This window comes from Channa argus, chromosome 10, assembly GCF_033026475.1.
Source record: "Channa argus isolate prfri chromosome 10, Channa argus male v1.0, whole genome shotgun sequence".
In the NCBI taxonomy this organism is placed as follows: domain Eukaryota; kingdom Metazoa; phylum Chordata; class Actinopteri; order Anabantiformes; family Channidae; genus Channa; species Channa argus.
Genome location: NC_090206.1, coordinates 16,195,020 through 16,213,557, shown reverse-complemented (window position 1 = coordinate 16,213,557; position 18,538 = coordinate 16,195,020). Strand labels below are relative to the sequence as shown.

Here is an 18,538-nt window from a genome sequence, read left to right as displayed (position 1 = left end):
AACTGCTGGTGTATATGATTTCCAATGAAGAGAGAACCAGAATGTTTAAGTGGATTATCCTGATGAAATCACACAACTATTTCCTGAATTATTTAAGTCTCTTCCCTTTGCCTCTTGGCCTTGATGGTTGAGAAGGTGCCGAAAGCTTTCAAGGCAAAGAATCACTGGAGGAGTTAGTTTTATTTCCGCAAGCAGTTCACCCATAACGTAAGAGTTGATCATAACTCTGACTCTGTCTCTCTTTAATTCCCAAAAAGACAAAGGTTGGAAAGACGAAGGATTTAGAGTTAAGCCCCCCACATCCATACCCACGCATACGCTTGCAAGCCTAGGCCTCAGCCCTTTCTTCTCCTCCTCCTCCTTGGATCTGTTCTCCTCTGTCAGAGTGATGTAGGGTCACGAGAATGAGGAAACACCTTCCAAGGAGAAAACACACATTCACTTTCACAACACACACACAGGGCTGTTCGCTAAGTGCTGAAAAGTGAGAGAACAGCAAATGCTGCATGAGGCGAACTTGGTTTGCAACATTTCTTTAAACTGAAGGTAAGACATGAGAAATTATTTCTTCCAGGAGGGTTAATGTTAGTTCTATCATTAGTAAGAGTCAGGTTTTGTTGTTTTTTAATTAGATAATTAGATTTGTTTTATATTTAATGAATGCTGCTTGGTTTTAGATTCAGTTTGCATGCATTACTATTAGGCCATTGTGTCTTTTTTCTATTTAATTCAGGGTTATGAAATATAGTAGCAGACTATCAGACTGATGTTAAAGACTATCAATGCCCCAGATATTCCAGCAAATAAATTCTACCGGACACTACAGACAAAGCAGTAATTAAACAACATTTAGAAAACCACTTGGCTTTAACTACATTTTACAATTTATGTGTGTGTTCCTTCAAGCTGTATTTGATAAGCCTTTCATTATTTATTTTTGGCTGTGTTTTATTTATTTTTCTAAGCAACTTCTGTAGCCTAAAACAGTCTTGTCATTATTGTTCGAGGCTCATTCCTTCTCAGAGCATGAAACCAGGCAACCAGAGTTGTAACCTGTGATCTCCTTCTGACGTCAGTGTTGGTTCACTGGAAAAGCGGCTAATACTCCGGGGTGGGGGGTTGTGTCTTTACATTTTCTTTTCCATTTCTTTTTAAACTGCTTAAAGTGGTAACCCATGTATTTGCATTAACCTTTTCGTTTTCTTTAGCTTAAACTCCCTGCTATAAAACTATAATAACAGAAATTGAAATATACACATTTTGAATTTAAGCTTGGGAGTGCTGCAAATAAAGTACAGACAGAATCATTCAATTGGAGCATTATCAAATCTACTGAATTTAATGACATTTTATAGGTGGGGAAAGAAGTAATGCATCATTTTCTGTAGCAGTCATCATGTCAAACTGATGTTTACAAGCAACAATTCTCATAAAATTAGCCTAAACTGTTTTAAAAAAATAAAACAATGTTACATATGCTCTTGACATTCACAGTAATGATAGTCTAATTTTTATTATTATTATTATTATTATTACTATTATTTTGACTTCTGTCTTCCGTATGTTTTTTGGCACCTACTTCGGCATACTTTCAGCTAGAAACACCATTCAGAACATTCAGCTTATAAAAAACATTATTGCCTATAAATTGGTTTTTAATATATTTAATGCTTTTTAAGATTCTATTAGAGATACTATTAAAAATGACGCCATTGATGATATCACATAACTGCCTTTGAAGTTTGCCTAACCAGTATATAAGGAAGTGACATTTCATTTCAGGAAAAGCAAAACTTCCCGCTATTTCAGTAAAAACAATTTAGCATTTTTGAGCTTTGCTTGGAAAATCCTTTCAGCACCGAAGCATTCACAGCGCATTTTCTTTTTAGAAATGCTTTTTCTAGTTTTAATTATAATTTTAGCTGGAATCGTTTTTCCACAGTTCAGTTACAGGGACTATAATTTTCACTAGTAAAATAAATAATGTCTAAAAAATATTAAAAAAATATATATTTTTAGTTTCATAACTTCTACACACAAGATGTCTCCTAAAAGTCTGTGTTCAGTGTATACTCAGTTGGCATTTTATTAGGTACATCAAGCAAAAAATTATACAACACTCCGGCAATAAATCCTCCTTCGTGAAGTTGATTATGTTCAGTTTTTATTTTATCAGGGTGTTGGTTAAACTTTGTAATTATTTTGGAGACCATTGTTTGTGCTCCCGTCAAACTGTTCTCCGTTATACAGTGAGGTGTTTGTAATTTTGCTTTACTGATACACATGGGGTGGACTATAAAGAAGTCTGTCAGCATAACAGAACATACACCTGTATTTAAACAAAAACTGAATATCATCACCCTCATGAGTGCAGGACTGTTGCATTATATTGTTTGAATTAGGCGTAGGTAATAAAAAATAATCTTAATAATCCAGCAACTTGTCAAACTCCAGTGCATAGAGAAGCTTTCCCTCTTCAGCAGATGAATCTAAAAAAATGTCTTCTGGTGCTAAAATCTCCATTTGAAGTAAAACACATTCTTGTATCAAAGGGGCTTGAAGTTAGTTGTCTTCACTTTCTGTAGTTCATCTCAGTTTGGTCAGATGTGCCTCATACACCTGCCTAAAATGTAAACCTAAGAATAACACCCGAGCATCTTTCCCCGGTCTCATGCTCTTTTTCAAACAGCCTATCTCATGATTTATTGTTCCACCTGCCCTAGTGTTTAACTTAAGATTAGATCACAGCCCATCAGCCACAGCTCTGCTCTGCTCTAAGCCCCTCTCACTTAATATCTTAGCAAAATATCAAAATATGCCGGAGTAGGTTTAGAGAATGATAACTAATAAGATTTGTCAGTGCTGAAGTAAAGGGCAGAGAGCAAGATGGTCCAGACAAACCAAAGCCAGCAGTCCATTAGTGCAGAATGCTAACAGTCCACCAGGCTCTGGGAAATCTCAGAACATTGTCAGGTTCCGTGTGGCGACAACCACAGCCAACTGACCCAGAGCAAGAAGCTCCTAAATTGAAGTCCTGTATGTGTGTGTGTCACAGAGGTAAGCACAGTTCAAAGAACACATTAGAAGCCAAATGAAGATAAGAGATTTGAGATTCATTTCAAAACAAATGTTTGGAGTTTTGGCAGAGTCTAATCGTTTGTGAGACCAGGGCAGCCTGGTGTGTGTCAGTCTCTCCCTGGTTATTATGACAAAATCTGTGCAGTGTGAACACTTGGTTAATGTCACTCATACCCCACTAGAGAAAGAAACAGGGGAAAGTGCCAACTTACAGCTGTTTGATTCCTTTATGGTCTCCTCTACTTTTGAACTTTACATGCATGTTTCTGTATTTCGTCTTGCTCAAAAGGATTAAAGAAGAAAGAAATAGACCCAGTGTCTTCCACTTCTCAATAGTAAAGACACAGACGAACCCAAGAGAGAGCAGAGAAGGAATCTGTGGAGGGTAGTAAAGATTTCTCCATCAACTGATTTGTGGTGCGTTAACATGGGATGAGCCGCTGACATCAGTGACATAAGGTACTGTTTTTATCAAGCTGTCAAATATAAAACCTCCTACCATAAAACAAACCACACAAAGCATTTGGAAGTAAAGAATAGTTATTGTAATACCTTGCAATCTATCTGAATTCTTTGAAATTTGTACTTTTACACAGCTTTAACTTAAAATCTATTCATCCATAATTATATATTGTCTCCACAGTCTTTATTAGAATGATTAAAACTGATTTTGTAGTAAAACCTTGAAAGCCACTCAAAACCTCTTATTAGCTTTGACTGCTTTGCACACAATGAGAACTGGGGGTGGTTCCCTATGGCAGCGCATTGCACTCACCAAAGAAAAAAACTAGAGACTGTCTTGTAATTATGGGATCCATTTCTCATAAAGAATGATAACTCACTTCTTCGTATGAATTAAGAAAACTTGAAAACGTGATAATTCTCAGTTAAATTCTGAAGTGTAGCCTTCAAATTCCTGCCTCCGAAGAAATGTACAGCATTATACTACATGCTAAAAATTGAACCTCACTTTATAGCAAATTTGTTAACATTTTAAAAAGCTAAATCTGCCTAATTGTCTTTTGACAGTTCTGTTTTACTATAGTGTTTTAGAAGTATTGAAAACTATCACAGAACTATTGTGATACTGAAGACATCCTAAAAAACTGATTAATGTACGGCAGGTTCTGAAACATACTCATATTTATGAGATCTGTTAAAAGATAAGAAATGTCCGAGCTTATCCTTATACTGTGTACTGCTGGTTAGTAAAAACACTTTATAACCAGACTGTATTCAACACTTTTCACTGCAGTCATCAGATGAATGTAGTGGCTCTCAGTATGGATATCACTGAATGAAACTAAACATTGTTAATTTAAACTATGTCTGCCCTTGAAGGACAGGTTGAAGGACACTGAAAAGATTGTGCTGGATATAATCAAAGGTGGCAGAAGTAGTCCTTGCCTAAAAAAGTCCTCTGCTGCAATTCGAAGTACCACTTAAAATTCTTTACCCAAAGTATAGTACTAAACTCATGCTCAAAAATGTACTTGCATGTAAATTACAATGATTAAGTACTTCCCTAAGAAAACAGTCTCATAAGCAGTATTGACTTTGATGCTGTTGAGAATGATCTCTGTTATAGAGACTTTTTGAGGTACTAACACAGCAGCCTGCAAAAGTGGAGCTGATTAATTACTTTATGTATTGGCAGGTGGTCAACACACAATAATACAATAACATTTATTAGTTCTTTGGCTTTTGCCTCTCGAAAGTAAAGCTGTCAAATAAATGTAGTGATAAAAGAGAAATACTCCATTAAAGTAGAATACTTAAGAGAATGTACTGAGTTACTTACCACAACTTGATGTACGCTTCAGCAGGAAATTATTAAAAATCAATTAGATATCTTAGGTTAAGTAATTTTAGTAAAGAATTCCCTCTTTGTGTTTCCATTGACAGTTCTTTGCTGAGCTGCAGTGGAAGGACAAAACTACAAATGACGCAACGTTGTGAGATCCCGCTTTATTTGTCTAGTGGAGGCTGCTGACCCCTAATGAATTTCAGATAAACCCTGAAATGTAATTTTGCACAAACCGAAGGCTGTGAATATTGTCACCCATCACGTACCACTGAGCCTCCTCTTAATGTTTAATAAAAACAAAAGGAAAAATTACAAGTAAAGTGTGTTTCAGTGTTCATTTGAGCACCTGAACGGTGTAGAGGTTGTTAATATCAGTCAGCCCATGTTGCTTGTTTAAACAAGCTCACATTTACAGTCCCTCTCCACAGGAACTTCCTGTTAATGGCCAGCTGTGTATCCTGACTGAGAGCCTGACCACATCCTGGCTCTGAGCTCTGACCCTTCACCCTGGAGGGGCAGGGGGCGTTGACGGGGAGAACATGCGGTGCACCGCCCTCTGGGCCCTGCTGATGGGGGTCATGCTATACCTGGTGATGGGTGCGCTAGTTTTCCGCACCCTGGAGGCCCCCAAGGAGAGCTCTGCATACAAAGACCTGCTTAAAACCAAACAAGACTTCCTTGATAATAACTCCTGTGTCACCGAGCTGGATTTCCACAAGCTGGTTAAGGTTTCAGTGGGCACACTAACCCAACACAACCCAACATGATCCACTCAAACTAAATGTAGATAGAAGTTTGTTGTTGTTTTTTAAACACTGAACAGTTTATATTACAGTTCAATAATTTTACAGTTCAATCAATTATCTTACAGTTACTGGTGATAAATATATACCTTCATTATCTTCCTGGTAGAGACTGTGATCTGACAGTTTACACAGTCATGAATACAACTCAATTAATATACTGTAACCTACAGTATCAGTATTTTAATTTCACATTGATAGAAATAACCACTACAAAGGCAACTTGCATCGGCTGAACATGTGAAGGCAGTAAATATTTTAACATAGTTGTTTAAATTGTCTTCAAATTGTCTGTTTAAATGTATACATTTTTCTTGACACTGAATTACTTCCTTCTTCTCAGTCTTATAACTATCAAGATGGTAATGTGACACAACTGCAGCAAACGTATTCTAATACCTTAGTTACAAATGTTTATATAACAAGACATTAGTAGGAAATGAATGGCTAGGACCTCTGGCGGTTGATTAATATTGAGAGGGGCACCTTTGATCAGCTGCCAGAGGTCCCCATTGCATGTCCCTGCTCCAGCCTGAGCCTGTTCAGTCCAGATTTCAGGCTTAGCTTTGCACCTATTCAAGTATCCACACTTCCAGTATTCGTCAGTAGTTAAGTGTGTGTTATGTACTGGCTTGTACTGTATTTCTGGTGACTGCCTACAAGCTTGTTTACTGGGAAACACTTGGGTTAATCAGGACATCCTGTTAATCAAGTTTAATTATAACCATATCATCCATACATGAAAATTACAATCAATCCAGTGTGTATATTAAAAACACATGTTCAGGAGCTTTAAAGAGTAATAGAGGTATAGATAATAACAACATTAAACTGAGGTGTCTATGCAGAAACTATATAATAAGATTTTTATCTGGAATTTAGCTTTAACTTGATGCAGTCTAGAGAAAGGGCATAGGAAACACTGCCTCAGAGATAGGAATATTATGAAAAACAAACATCTGTTCTGTCAAATAAAAAAAGCAAAACAAGCACTCTTTGGTTTAAAAATATGAAATTTGATATTTATCTTGGTTTATTAGCCCCATCAAGAAGAACAGAATGTCAGTGTTTTAATAACCAAAACTTTGTAGTGTTGCAAGTGAATAATTCAGTGTCATAAACTTTAAACCTCTTCACATTGCCGATTTGCGACAGCTTGAGTAACGTGGTAAAGTAGACTGCAGTGAATTGTGGGATACAATCATCTAAGTATACTGGGCATTTATGCAGTATTAGAAGTGCACAAGTGTGCATTAAGTGAGCTGTGTAATTCTTTCCCTGATGTGGGATACGACTACAACCCGCTGTTGTCTGAATGCACACTTAAGCACTTAAGACCACAGATGTGGGACAGACCTACCACCTCAGGTTTAAGCAGTCTTACAATTATTGTGACAGATTGAAAAAAGGTGTTTTAATAAAAGTTTTCTCCTGAAGGTTTTGTTGCTCCTTTCTGCTCTGCTGGACTTGCCAAATGTTACCATATTTTAACATGGAACTTTATTTCTGTCAACAAATGTGTTTTAAATACACTTAGAGTAAAATGAATAAATAAATTTGAACCATCGCTATACCTTTACTAGGCTCTTCAAATGTCACCTAAAACAATTACAGAAACCAACAATCGGAAATTAATATGTTAAAGAATTCAAGGAATAAATAAACTGAGCTGAGTGGGAGTGCAGATTTGTGTTAGAGGATAAATGTATAGTTGCAAAAATGTGCAGTTAAATAAATCACATACCTCTTCTGCAGGGAGTGGTGTCTGCGGTGGATGCAGGCCTGGATGTGAGCAGCCTTCATACCAACTTCACCAGCCGCTGGGATGTGGCCTCTGCTTTCTTCTTCTGTGGTACCATCATTACAACCATAGGTAGGGGGCAGGACACACCATCGAGTGAAACTTTGAAGACCCTCTCACTCTGAAGCATCTGCTGGAAGGCTTATTCACAATCGGTCCCAACATTAACATCAACACCTGGTAGTTCCAATGTTGTAAAGGGCAGTGGTCAGTATTGGAACCATTTAATACTGGTTAGAGACACAGGTACACACACAGCGTATCCAAGCTGTCTGAGTAAGGCTGCTACCACACCAAAGACTAACACAACATCAAAAAGACCAATTAGATATCAATGTTGTGGTTGACCGTGTATTCTTGATATAAGGTTTGCACAGTCTTACGAGGAAACGTTCACATTTTAGTAAAAAAAACTGGGGAAAGCAACGGGTTTGACCCTGATGACGTTTCATCACTTCCTCACCACCTCGACAGTGCTTTGTTAATAGGTGACCATATTTAGCGATTTAGTTCATTAAAAAATTTACTTTTTATTGTTAAAGGTTTCGTGCATTTAATATAAAACGATGCATTTCTCATAAAATATCATCTACAAGTTGTGCTGGGATATTTATTTTTACAGTTGATTGAGGAAAGTTTTACATTTATGTTTATATTTTTGTTTTATTAACTTATTTCAGATGGTGTTTTTTATATGCACTTAATGAATTATCAGACACATACAAGATTCCTTTATGATTTGAGGTTTTTACTTAAGTCATCAAACTATGCTTTTCAAAAGTCTTTAGGTCTTCTGGACTAACTTCTCCATTTTTATTGCTAAAATGCTTTGTGAATTGATCCTTTCATTACTTTTATTTCCCCAAGTTGTAAGAAACTGTTCACATACTTAAACTTTATAAAACTGCAAAAAAAAAAAATGTTATTCTTTGCAGAGTTTTGTGAATAAGGCCCTAGATTGTTGCTGCAATCTCAATAACTCATGACCACAGGACCAAGGCTAATTATTTATTCTTTCATGAAGGGTTTTTGCATGCAAGTGCACTTGAAGTAGCTAAAATAGATTGGTTGAAAAATAATCTTGGTAAGTCAATTGGTACTGTAATTAAAATGTATAATGTTCATGGATTTTGTGAAATTTATCCATGAATGCAATTCAAAATATAAAATTTTTATATTAACATAGTAGATAAGTTTGCCTTTTTTCTCTGTTTTTGTCTTTTATTCTAGGAATCTAAATCCCTGTGTTAAGAGCTGAATCTGAATATCTGTTGCATGAATTCATCCCATTCAAGGCATCTTAGAATTGGTCTTAAATTTTTACAATTAGAATGGTGAAGATATATTTCTTAAAAAACCCTCCTAATTAAAATATAAGGAAAGTTTTTACAACTTGCATGCATATTAATGTATGTAAATAGCTTGTGTTCTTTTGTTTTTTGACAGGCTTTGGAAACCTTTCACCTCAGACATGGTACGGCCAGTTGTTCTGCGTGTGTTACGCCCTTGTGGGCATTCCCATGTTTGGCATCCTGCTGGCTGGAGTGGGTGACCACCTGGGCACTGTGCTGAGGAGAGCTGTGGGCAAAATTGAGACGCTCTTCCTGGTGAGAATGGTCTGTCCTGCCCAGGAACCAAACCTCAGTTGGATTAACACCTGTCTGAATCACAGCTGTGTGTGTGAGGCCTGGTCCTTGTTGCTCTCTGCAGTGTATAACACTTGTCATTTTCTGGTAATCAGGTTATTTAATCTTTACTGGTAAAATGGACTTGAACCACCATTAGTAATTGAGAAGTACAACCCCAAATCAAAAAAAAAGTTGGGACGATGTGTAAAACCTAAATAAAAACAGATTGCAATGATTTGCAAATCTCATGTTTTAACCATATTTTATTCCCAGCAGAAAACAAACAATATATCAGATGTTGGATCTAAGACATTTTACATGAAAATATTACCTCATTCTGAATTTGATGGCAGCAACACATCTCAGAAAACTTGGAACAGAGTGATGTTTACCATTATGTAACATCCCCCACTTCTTTTAACAACTGTCTGTAAATGTCTGGGAAGTGAGGAGACCAGTTGCTGGAGTTTAAGGAGAGAATAGTTGTCCCCTTCTTGTCTGATGCAGGATTCTAGCTTCTCAACTGTCCTGGGGTTTTATTGCCGGATTTTTAATTTTATGATGCGCCAAATGTTTTCTAGTAGTGAAAGGTCTGGGATGGATGCAGTATGTGGTTTAGCATTGTCTTGCTGAAATATGCAAGGCCTTCCCTGAAAGAGACATTATCTGGATGGGACCATATGTTGCTCTTAATCCTCTATTTACTTCAGCATTGATGCTGCCTTTCCAGATGTGTAAGCTGCCCACGCCATAGGAACTAATGCAGCCCCATACCATCAGAGATGCAGGCTTTTCAATTGTATGCTGATAAAGTGGACGGTCCTTCTTCTCTTTAGTCCAGAGAACAGGGTGTCCATGGTTCCCAAAAACAATTCCAAATTTGAATTAATCTGACCACAGAATAGTCCAGTAGTAGTCCAATAGTGCATTCATCCAGTTTTGACCTACGGCCATGTCCCTTGCATACAGAGATTCCTACTCATTTCAATTCAATTCAATTCAACTTTATTTATTTAGCGCCAATTCACAACAAAGTCATCTCAGGGCACTTTGCAAAATAAAGTCAAGATTATAAAGATGTATAAAGAGAACCCAACAATTCCCACTGGAGCAAGCCATGGGCAACAGTGGAGAGGAAAAACTCCCTTTAACAGAAGAAACCTCCAGCAGAACCAGGCTCAGGGTGGACGGTCATCTGCCTTGACCGGTCCGGGTGAGTGGAAAGGGGAAAGAGAAAAGAACAGAGCAACAAAAAGCAACAACAAACAACATCGGGCAGATTGGTAGGACCAGTAGCTGCACGCTGGAAGACACACAGCTTCAAAGCCAGGGAAACCTGCAGAAAGGGACAGAGAGAGGGGGACAGAGAAGGACAAAGACAACACACAGAACACACAGAGTTAATGACATACAGTGGTGACAATTGCGGGGTGACAAGAGAGGAGAGATGGTCAACAGGAGGAAAGGAGCTCAGTGCATCGGGGGGTGGGTCCCCCAGCAGTCTAAGCCTATGGCAGCATAACTATAACTAACTATATGCTTTATTAAAGAGGAAGGTTTTAAGCCTATACTTAAAAGTAGAGAGGGTGTCTGCTTCCGGAATCTGAACTGGGAGCTGGTTCCACAGGAGTGGAGCTTGCTAGCTAAAGGCTCTACCTCCCATTCTACCTTTGGAAATTCTGGGAACCACAAGTAGGCCTGCATTCTGAGAACAAAGTGGTCTACTGGGATGATATGGTGTTATGAGATCTTCTATATATGATGGAGCCTGACTGTTCAGAGCTTTATATGTAAGAAGCTTTATATGATGATATTATATACTGTAGATGGTGGGATCTTCAAAGTCTTTGCAATTTTAAGTTGAACAGACACAGTTGGTCACAGATGGGTGAACCTCTGCCCATCTCTACAGTCAATAGGCTCTGCCTCTCTGAAATGCTCATTTTTTTACCCAGTCATGTTACTGACCTTTTGCCACTTAACCTAATAGTTGTCAAATGCTCCTCCATTTGTTTTTTTTTATTTGCAGCAATTACTTTTCTAGTCTTTTGTTGCCCCTGTTTTTAGGATGCGTTGCTGCCATCAGATTCAAAATGAGCTAATATTTCCCTTGAAATTATAAAAAGTCTCAGTTTCAACATCTGATATATTGTTTGTGTTCTATTGTGAATAAAATATGGGTAGATCAAATTTGCGAATCATTGCATTCTGTTTTTATTTATGTTTACACACCGTCCCAAGTTTTTTGAATTGAGGTTTTATTTAAAGTTATGTTTTGGACCTATAAAAACCTTGATTAGTGTTAAGATGCTAAATAAAGTGGCTTGTTGTACATTTTTATTATATAATTTAAAATATTATTACAATTAATATAAAGAATTTTAAAATAACCCTGTTATGTAGCACTTTTCTACCATATCAGTACCCAAAGCTACACAATGACTGCTTCTAATTCACCATTACACCGATGGTGGGGAACTGCTATGCAGCTGGCTTGTACTCACTGGGAGCCACTAAATTGGCGTTTGGGACACTTTTACATGTAACAGGATGAGTCACCAATGCTGGGATTGGTGGACAACTGCTTCACCTCCTGAGCCACGGTAACCACTTGTAGTAGCTGGTTCCATCCAAAAGTCACGCAATGTTATTTGCAAACAAAGTCTCTGCAGATGATCATTTCAAACCTGTATTTATACAAAACAGATCTGCTGAGCTATGTATTTGAAGGTGACATTTATTGTAGCTGCAGCCCTTTGCTCACTATTGACTGACTGTACAGTAGCCTCCTTATGGCAGTGATAGTATTTTTTACATTTTCCACTTTTCTTACAGTTCAGATATTTTTCACTGCAAGATCAATTCAACTCTCCATTCACAGATTCTATTAAATCACGGATTTTTAGAAAGAAAGAAAGCAAAAAGAAAGTAGCAAATAATGGTTTGAAAATTCAACTCAAGCTCCACTTTCTTTCTTTCATATGCAGATGGAGTTTATTTAGAACAATTATTAATAATTATTAACAATATTAGTATTAAGGGAGCACTCCACAGCTCACTAACAGAGGGGTAATATTTTAATGGAAATTACAAGGTGGATAATACATAGATAATAAAATAATAACTTAATATCATGATTATTACCAAAGTAAGTAACTAAATCAGGCAACAGCTTGGTATAAGCAGTAAATATTTTAAAGTAATAGGAGGATAAAAATACATTTCCGGTACTTACTGCAGCTGTTGGTGTTGGTGTAGTTTTGTAAGTAGAAATTACCACTGTTTTACCATGTTATTTCCAAAATATCACCCCAGTATTACCCAGCTATATTTCCAGGCTGTAAACTGCTACCTTTGTATCATTTAACTATTTAATGATGTCTTTAGTGATTGAACACACAGTAGGTTTGTCAGGATAGATTTTACAGCATATAAACAATTATTTGTAACATTTCCTCTATATAAAACTTGACTGATAATATGTAATGATATAATCTGAAAAATCCTCATTAATCATCATCTTCATCATCACTAACCAAAAATGTGTGCCCTTCGTAGATTCAGTAAATGTAAACAATATGATTGTTGAATTGCAACAGCACTGTCCATGTAAAAATGTAAGTAAATGTGATGTTTCAACTGTATTTAATTTATGATTGTTTTCACCAACCTTTTAAGCCTGATGATTTTGTTGCTGCTGTTAATCTAAATTTGTCCTTTTCTTCTTTTTGTTCTCTTTGAGAGTATTAAGTAATCTTTATTATTCTTTCTCTATCTTTATTTGTTATGTCTCTCTCAGAAACGTAAGGTCAGGCCTACAACTGTGCGCGTAATCTCAGCGGTTCTCTCCATCTTGATCGGTTGCCTGATCTTCGTCACTGTGCCAACAATCGTGTTTCAGAAGGTGGAGGACTGGTCGTTTCTAGAGTCGCTCTACTTTGTTGTCATCACACTCACCACGGTCGGGTTTGGAGACTTCGTTCCAGGTACTGACACACAAGTTACACACAGCCACGTGTCTCATTTCAGATTGTAAAGGACACAAGGTTGGTGCAGAGCCGTTCACAGAGAACCTGTCACAGTGGGACGTTACATCACATTTAACCCCAATGTGTCTGTGTCCAGGTGGCGGTCGTGAGGACGGCATGTTCTTTAAACCTCTGGTCTGGTTGTGGATAGTATTTGGTCTCGCCTACTTTGCCTCCATCCTCACCATGATAGGAAATTGGCTGAGGGTTCTGTCCAAGAGGACCCGCGCTGAGGTGAGACTTATACATAGCCGGAATTCAAACCAAGAAAAGAAGAGTTGAATTTCTTTCCCCTTCCTCTAAGATGTTTCACTCTCCCTTATCTCAGATGGAGGAGCTTAGGGCCCACGCTACAGATTGGACCCAGAACATCCAGAACATGTCCATGGACTTCCGCATCCCAAACCCTCTGGAGTTCAACGACCCCTTCCTTCTGCAGCGGCGGCGCTGGAAACGCAGCGAGCGTCGGCGCATCCGTCGGGGGGCCCAGTGCACTCTGGGATACAGGGTCCGAGGTGGATCTCAGAATGGACACCTGCCGAACCACTGGGCTGGTCTCTCTAGTTCCATGAGCCAGCTGGAGGCCCATTCATCCCTTGAGAGGGCGGGGGTGGCCATGTCCAGACCACAAGTCAGCACTGCTGGAGGGGGTACAGTCCTGAGGGCAGCGGCAGGATTGAAGGCCGACCCTACTGTGGGTCTGCAGGTGGAGGGTAGACCATTTCCTCACCTGTTAGGACGCTCACTCTCCCTCCCTGTGGCCCACTCCACATCAGAGCTAGACTCACCTGCTGCAGCCATGCAGGGAGGTTCTTTCTCTGGCTCTGAGTCTCCTTTTGACTCTAGGTCAGAAGGCTCCTCTGTCTCCTTGTCCTTTCCACCGCTTCCCCAGTTCCAGCAGTGCCACACATTGAGCAGCATGGAGGAGGGAGGAGTGAAAGACAGGGGCACAGCACAACAGAACGACAGACTGATTCCAGCAAAGAATCATGGATCTGTAACCAACGATAACCTTCACTATATGGCTGCACCTGGCTTTCTCCCTCGCTCCTTACCTGTTGCTCCTGCTCTGTCTCTCCCCCAAGTCCTCCTTCCCTCTCCTTCTCTCAGCATCGCCCCCTCAGCCAGCTGCCAGCTGCTGGATTTCTTTGGGGAGAATCTGGCTTACATCGACGAGTCCTCAGACACGCTGAGTGACCGCACTCAGCCGGCAGCAGGTGAGGACAGGAGGAGACGGCCCCAAAAGCCCAAGAGGAGGAGCATGCGGAGGCAGCTGTCAGGCCAAAGGTGGAGCCCCCTGCAGGTGAAGAGACCCAATAATGACATGCAACCCCCATCCAATCCCCCCACACCACCTCCAGACTCTTCTCTTTCAAATCTGGCCCAATCAGAGAAACAGACAGATTTAGCTTCTGTGCTCTGACACCAGACTTCCCATAACATAATTATAGAAAACATACAACATACATAGAGAAATATATCCCCAGCCTCAGCTTATGAATTGCCCACAAATGTTGCTTTGTTGTTTTTTGCCTTGAAGCTAAGTGGACACTTTCTCAGATGATTCAGACCAGCTTTCCTTCACTCGGAGATCAACATGGCCCCCATCACTCATGACTCAACAAAGACTAAGATTATTAAACAACAAAATATAAAGTAGGTTTGCTAGACTGAAAATTCCAAGTTTCTTTACGAAGTGAGTTTTAAAACAAATACAAAGCAGGAGAGAAAGAAACACCACTAAAATGAGGGAATCATGCTTGATCACAGGTTTCTGTGGTTTGAAGCAATGAGTCACATCATAATACAGTAATTACCTACTATGGTGATTTCTATTTCTTAGCAGATGTATTTAAACCTAAATCTCATATTTAAATGGCTTCGTGAGGTTGACATTTGGTGACAAAAAATTTTAAATGCAGTGCAGGGAACACAAACAAGAAAAAGAAAAAGAACAAATGACATAAGCAGTGATATGAGGTGGTATCATGCCAACCTTATTGATCACAAAGCATAAGGGCTCACGATCTGTTTGTTTCTAGGAGAAAGACCTGAAGAAAAGTACAGCTGAGCCATCTTTTACCATCAGACCAGTGTCAAACATGAGCTGACTTTTGAAAACTGTAAGTTGTGTAGTTGTTTGAGGGGTGAAGCAGCTGGCTTTCCTTAAGACCACTTTTACCTGTTACTTTTAAGTGTTTTAAGGATTAAAAAGGGTTAAAAGAAATAGTCAGACTGGGTTACCTTCCACTGCTTTGTGATCTCTACATCATGATAAGCATCTCTATGTGCTTGCCTTGAATACAAAGTGGCTGTAGGTTATTTCTTATATTTATGTACAAGCACGTGTCCTTAAGTCATTTTTGGGAAATTATGCTTGTGATCACTTTTCCTCTTGGCTGTTGCAGCTTGTTTTTTTAATCTTAATTTGTTTTAAACTTGTGTACACACTGTACAGTTTTTCCTTCGCTCATCATATCTTACTGTGACACATTAAACCGCCTCAAAACACAAACCCAGATTTATTTGACAGTAAGTTTAACAAAACCTTTGTAATTACAAAAAAAAAAAAATTGTATTTATGAGGATGTTCTTCAAGGTTATTGTCCATTATTATTTGATCATGATAAATGAAGCAATACACACTCCAGGCAATGATGTCAGACTTCATCAGCAGATGGCTGTAATATGTCTGCAAATGTTTTCTGGGGAAGAACTTTAGCACTTAACACATTCATTATGCTCATAGTGCCTTTAGTGCTTACACTGTAACTTTGTTTTACAGGAAAAATCCACAGAAACCTTCCCAAACCTTCTGTAATGCCAGTGCTGGGATGTTGAGCGACATAAAACCAAATTCATTCTCTGTCTCATTCATTCTCAGTAGCATACTACGCACTAAATCTGAGTTTTGAGTTTTGAGAGTGTTCACTCATTGGAAAGTAAAAAAATATTAGGACACTATAAAACTGTTCTGCACTTTTTTTTACAGTGATATACTAGGTGCATTTATTTAAGGATCATTTTGGGAACTGAATTTTACTTGAGTTTTTTTTTTTTTTACTTCTACTAATTACATTTTAGAGTTAAATATGGTTTCTGCTGTTACTTTTTGGCTTACTTTTCAGTATTGGATTGGTGATAGGCCCACAAAACACAGTAATATTATAAGATGTGAAGGTTACAAACTTCACATTGTAATTATCATTAACTTTACTATTATATGATTGTTAAAATCATTACCAGCTTTAACATACAGTAAACACAAAATGCCTAATTAATTCAATAAGATCACATTTATTGATAAGAAATAAAACTAGCATAAAGAGTACTTTTTTTTCTGCTTCCTAAAGAAATGTTTTTTAACTTGTGAATGCTGGACTTTTACTTCTAGCAGTATTTGTACACTGTTGTTTTAATACTTTTACATAAAGCTGCAGTATATAATAAAAAAAAAAAAATGTGTTCCTAAATATATCTTACTGTGGAGAGGTGCTGTTGACAACTCCAGCAACAAGCAGACCCACTGAACAGCACTGGAAGCAGTGAAGAGATATATGGTTTTTGAGTGAGCCTCACCTTTTAAACCAGTCAGTTATTTCTATAATTTATTTGATTACTTTTGCAGCTTCTTATTTATTGTCATTTTATAAAGACTAATACCTGAAAGGCTATGCAGAGTTTAGTAGATGGTAGAAGAGCATAGTCTCAAGGGGCATAGTAGCATATCTGGATTCTTTTTTCACCACTGCAAAAAGGAAAGAGAAGCAGTGAGATATATCCATGAAGAGGTAAAAAAGTGCTCTCTGTTAGAGCAGTTCAAACCCTACAAGCCAAAACATTAATACTACCAGGGGCTTGTAATGTTTTTGCGGACGGGAAACTCGTCCTGACCCCTACCCCAGTGTACTTACTGTGTACAGCTAGCAGAAGGTATGAATTAGGGATACACTGTAGACAAGTGAAATGACCTGAACCCTGAAAGTCCTGAATGAACTCAGCTCTTGGTGGATGTGGAATAAACCGTCGTTGCTTACCCAGGCCAAGAAACTACTACATGAGGCTATCGTGGCATCTTGCCTTTGACCAGGGCCAAAATAAGTAACTGACTGAATCCACGCTCAAATTCAGGCTTCCACATATTTGGTCATTTGTTGACAGAGAGCTGGGAGGAGGAGGAGGAGGAGGATATTCATATTCATACGCTACTTAACTAGTGTGCTGACTATGACACATCATCAATACTATCTGTCTCCTGAACTATCAGGTTTTTACTCTGTTTCTTTTAAGAATCTTTTATATGCAATAAAATAATGGACAATCAGGACCTTTGTGTGTTTCAATTGCGACTCAAGACTTAATTTTAGACAAAATATGATTTGCTTACATAATATACTGTAAGTCAATGCCTGTACCCAACTAAATGCTCATTTTAAATACATTTGCTTAATTAATTAGAGCATTTTAAATTTAAATATAACTGTAGAATGGTGCAGTTATTAATGCTGCTGTCTCACACCTAGAAGGTCCTTGGGTTGAATCTACGTGCTGGCTTTCTGTGGAGTTTGTATCTTCCCGTGCTTGTGTGGGTTTCCTCCCACAGTCCAAAGACATACATTTTAAGGTAATTGGTGACTCTAAATTGTCTGTATGTGTGAACGTGGCTGTGAACTACAATAGGCCTGAGAAAGACTGGTGACCTGTCTCTCGCCCTGTACAGCGAGGATAGGCTTCAGCCCTCCTGCAAGATAAGCGGTTCCAGATAATAGATGGAAGGATGTTTAAAGCAAATCGAGATGTAAATTAAAAAGCAAATGTTAAATCTGTATATCTAAATTAATGTTAACATAAGCATAAATCTAAGATGTATACCCCAAATACAAAGGTGGAGTTTGAGATATATGTATTTACTTATCTTTTCATGCAACTTTCTACTTCGAAACATGTATTTTTTTCTTCAAAGATTTACTTACTTTTAATTTTGCAAAGAAACTGAAGCATTTGTAAAATGTTATAAATTTATGCTGCAGTAAAACAAGTATAAATAAAGTTATGTTATCTCATCAATATGTTTCTGTGAAACGTATTGTGTAATTTTGTAATACAAAAACAACTTTTCAAGTTCTCAAATGTAAGGATTTGCTGCCTTTTTTTAGCTTAATTTCAATTTATGTGCAACTTTTTTGTTTGTCGTGAAAAAGCATTGTAAAGGTGTCAGTATGGGTCACTGTGACTTTTTCCAAACCAAGTTATTTAATCTGTGCCAACAACCTCCCCCTATTCAGAAAAATTACAAAACTGAAATGCTACTTTTACAATAATGCCTAACTTATGTAATAATCTAATCATATGGTCCAAGTGGACATTTTAAGTAAACTGGGTTAGTATACTTT

General features: G+C 38.0%; 1 protein-coding gene across 3 annotated transcripts; it reads left to right on the top strand.

Moving 5' to 3' along the window:
* The first annotated feature begins 9 nt into the window (after positions 1–9).
* kcnk4a (potassium channel, subfamily K, member 4a) lies at positions 10–18,122 on the top strand. Of its 3 annotated transcripts, none has more exons than XM_067518148.1 (8): positions 10–546; positions 3,368–3,537; positions 5,314–5,613; positions 7,444–7,561; positions 8,936–9,096; positions 12,917–13,103; positions 13,243–13,379; positions 13,474–18,122. In XM_067518148.1, exons 3-8 carry the CDS (start codon positions 5,425–5,427, stop codon positions 14,566–14,568), a joined length of 1,887 nt encoding a protein of 628 aa, XP_067374249.1. In that variant the 5' UTR covers positions 10–546; positions 3,368–3,537; positions 5,314–5,424; the 3' UTR covers positions 14,569–18,122. The 3 variants fall into 3 exon arrangements, with proteins under 3 accessions (XP_067374249.1, XP_067374248.1, XP_067374250.1); XM_067518147.1 differs by having other exon boundaries at positions 8,936–9,105; XM_067518149.1 differs by lacking the exons at positions 10–546; positions 3,368–3,537; positions 5,314–5,613 and adding an exon at positions 8,720–8,823 and having other exon boundaries at positions 5,654–7,561; positions 8,936–9,105.
* The last annotated feature ends 416 nt before the right edge of the window (positions 18,123–18,538 follow it).